The 3127-nt window shown below is 39.6% G+C and overlaps 1 protein-coding gene across 1 annotated transcript; it reads left to right on the top strand.

Moving 5' to 3' along the window:
• Window positions 1–960: 960 nt before the first annotated feature.
• On the top strand, window positions 961–2413 carry LYSMD3 (LysM, putative peptidoglycan-binding, domain containing 3; the record flags this gene model as incomplete). Its single annotated transcript, XM_010187423.1, has 2 exons — window positions 961–1002; window positions 1805–2413. Coding segments are annotated over 2 exons (651 nt in total), but the record flags the coding sequence as incomplete, so codon positions are not given.
• Between the last annotated feature and the right edge of the window lie 714 nt (window positions 2414–3127).

Genomic DNA, 3127 nt, shown 5'->3' with positions numbered 1-3127 from the left:
AATGTAAGCATAAGAAACAAATGTATGGTTTCACCTGTGGCACTGTCTCTCAGAATGCTACTGGTGCTGCCTTTGCTGTCAGTTAGCGGTGAGGAAGTTGTAGCTGAACCACGCTCAGGGTTTGTGTGAAGGGGAGAAAAAAACACATTGTAGTTTTAAATCCTGCCAAGTTGCCAAAATATATATCAGCGGGAGCAAATTGTACTGTTGAGAGCTTTCTGCCTGTCTGCCCCACACATTCCTTTCCAGTGCTCAGACCTCACTACTTTTCCTAGCTAAGAGTTCTTCAATTAGTCTGGTAAACATCCTTCCTACCCAGTAATTTTGTCTGGCCAGTGCTAATTAAGGCAGAGGCTTCCGTCTTTGTAAAACTGTCCAGTTTTAACAGGAAATCAGCTGTGCACATTGGTGGACCAGCTGCTAAACGTACAGTTCTCAAGAAGTCAGATTGAGCCAAATTCAAAATCCATATTTACAAAAGTCTTGTTGTCATCAAATTATTCAGGCAGAAACGGAATTAGGGGCCTCCTGTCGTGAGCTTAGGTACCAAAGTCTTGACATAACTAGTCCATAATTATGACAGACTTTGCCCTCATTAAGCAATTCTTTGCTTCAGAACCCACCACAATTAGGTATTTTGGGCAGACGTGCAGGCCTCAAATAAGAAACAAAAGGTAACTGAGTTGCGCTCTTTCTTGGAAATTCATGGAGAATGGGGAAGAGTGGTCCTAATCGCTGAGGTAAATGCTGTCTTTTACACTAATCTGATTTACTCAGCGTGGTACACATAACAAGTACAGTGTCACAGGAGCTGAAACACTTCTTCACATTGTAAAGCTAGTGCAGATTGTAGGCACTGATCGCTCTAACTTACTTTTTCTGGCCACGTCCATGTTGTAGATGGAACAGTCACAGCAACAAGTCTTGACTACCTTGTTTCTGTCTGTAACTTCTCCTAAGGTCGATGACCTCCCAGCGGAGACAGGAGGGATCTCAACTCGGGTACCGTGCACATTAAAAGAGACACAATTCCTGTGTGCTTACCAGGTGGTGTAATAAAGTACTGACTTTTAAGTACTTCACTGTGGCCAGGTCTGTTGCTGTAGAGGGAGTTACTATCTCAGAATGAAGCTGCTTATTCTCCAAGGGTGCTTAAATTGTTGCAGAATATTTAACATTAATGTCTGAATTACTGAGAGCAAAACGAGATTAATTTTGAGCAAGAATAGGGAATACCTTTCCTTGACGAGGAAAGATGACCATTTTAAGTTACACTAGGTTTCTGCCTTAGCCCCACAAAGCAGAAAGAGTATCCGAACCACAGCAGCAGATGTGTCTAAACCACAGCTGTGGGTAGGTGAATTGGAAGCTCATAATTTTTAATATTCCTTTCTTGGAAGTTCTCAGCTTAATTAAGAACTCACAGTAATTTACTTCATTTGGAAGCACTAAGGTAAAGTCCCATTAATTTCAGAGAGAGAGTTGTCACTGATAGATGTATATACATTAAGAGAATATATATGCATGAAGTGACTTCTTCCTCCTTATCTGAAGTGAGGAAGTTTGTTACCTTGTAATCGCCTGTAACATTTCTGTTACAACGCTGTAACATTGTTCAGATTTGGTCTTTGACCTTTTCTCACTTCACACTTTACTGTTTGAATGGGTATCGGTTTACAAAAAAAAAAAAAAGGTGCTGCCTTTGTTTCATTAGGGACGAATTGTGTTTCTCAAGGATGTAGTACACTTTAAGAGTTTTGTTTTAATGGTGCTTTGATGTTTAAACAGTTGTTTTTACTTTCAGGTTGCAGATATCAAGAGAGTTAACAATCTCATCAATGATCAAGACTTTTTTGCTCTGAGGTCTGTCAAAATTCCAGTGAAAAAGTTCAGTGTGCTGACTGAAACGCATGCCTCTCCAAAAGGAAGACCAGCCCTTCGGCCTGCTCACTGTTCCCCAGAAGTGCAGGAAACGTCGCCTTCTGATAAATTCTCTGTGAATGAGACTGCTGGCAGCTTCTTGAAAGAAGTGGATCGAGATATAGAAGAAATCGTGAAGTGTAATGATACAAAGAGAGAGAATCTTAACGAAGTTGTTTCTGCCTTAGCAGCCCAACAGATCTGTTTTGAGACTGATGGTAAAACTAAGAAATGCAAGGATCCTTACTACGGAGCAGATTGGGGTATAGGATGGTGGACAGCTGTAGTGATCATGTTGATTATTGGCATAGTAACTCCCGTTTTTTATCTCCTGTATTACGAAGTTCTGGTGAAAGCAGATGTCAGTCACCATTCTACCATGGAATCGTCCCATTTGTTTGTCACAGCAGCATCGCAGCAGAAACAAATAGCAAATGGAATAAACCCTGCGAATATTATCAATGTTGATAATCAAGGAGACCTTCAGCCTTAATAGTGGAAAACCCCAGGCAGTTGTTATTCGTAGACACATAACATAGCATTAGATAAAGGGGAAACCACAGAATGCAAAATGCGTCTGGAACGCAGAGAAAGTGCATACTGACGCGTGATCTGCCTTTGTGGGCAGTGTTCCAGCCCAAGGATATTTCTGTGGATCGTGTAATCTCTGAATATGCCAGAGATGGGCAATTTTAATGCAAGATTAGGATATAAAGTAAGGTATAAAATCGTCACTGAAGCTTTGCACTTTTTTTCTATTTTGATAGGCATATGTTTTTTCAATTAATGATGAGGTGAAAAAATGTAGTTTGAACTAACACATGAGGAATCTCACTGTATGTTTTACAGCCCTAAAATGGGCATTTGGGGATATCTTTAAAACAAAGTATTTATAGAATGCATAGTACACTTGACATTTTAATAACAGGTTTACAGTTGTCAGTTAAAACTGTGTTCTCATAATTTTATCTTTCTAAGATTTTTTTAAAACCCAATCGTTCCATAATTAATTGCCACTCTTAATTTTTTTTAAAGTGACTCTTACAGTGGCAGTAACTAATACTTAAGCTGGAATCTTCAAATGTTGTGCCTGCAGTCAAGTCATACTTTAGTACTTTTCAGTATGGGCAGTAGGATATTTTGGTTTTTATGTATGTGATGCTGTGCCTCAAAATGGTCCAGTTGACTCTTGTTGAAATTTCATGTC

The sequence above is a fragment of the Mesitornis unicolor genome, unplaced genomic scaffold (assembly GCF_000695765.1).
Source record: "Mesitornis unicolor isolate BGI_N332 unplaced genomic scaffold, ASM69576v1 scaffold23396, whole genome shotgun sequence".
Lineage (NCBI taxonomy): Eukaryota > Metazoa > Chordata > Aves > Mesitornithiformes > Mesitornithidae > Mesitornis > Mesitornis unicolor.
The sequence above is the reverse complement of the archived record's forward strand: the minus strand, read 5'-3'. Positions and strand labels throughout refer to the sequence as shown.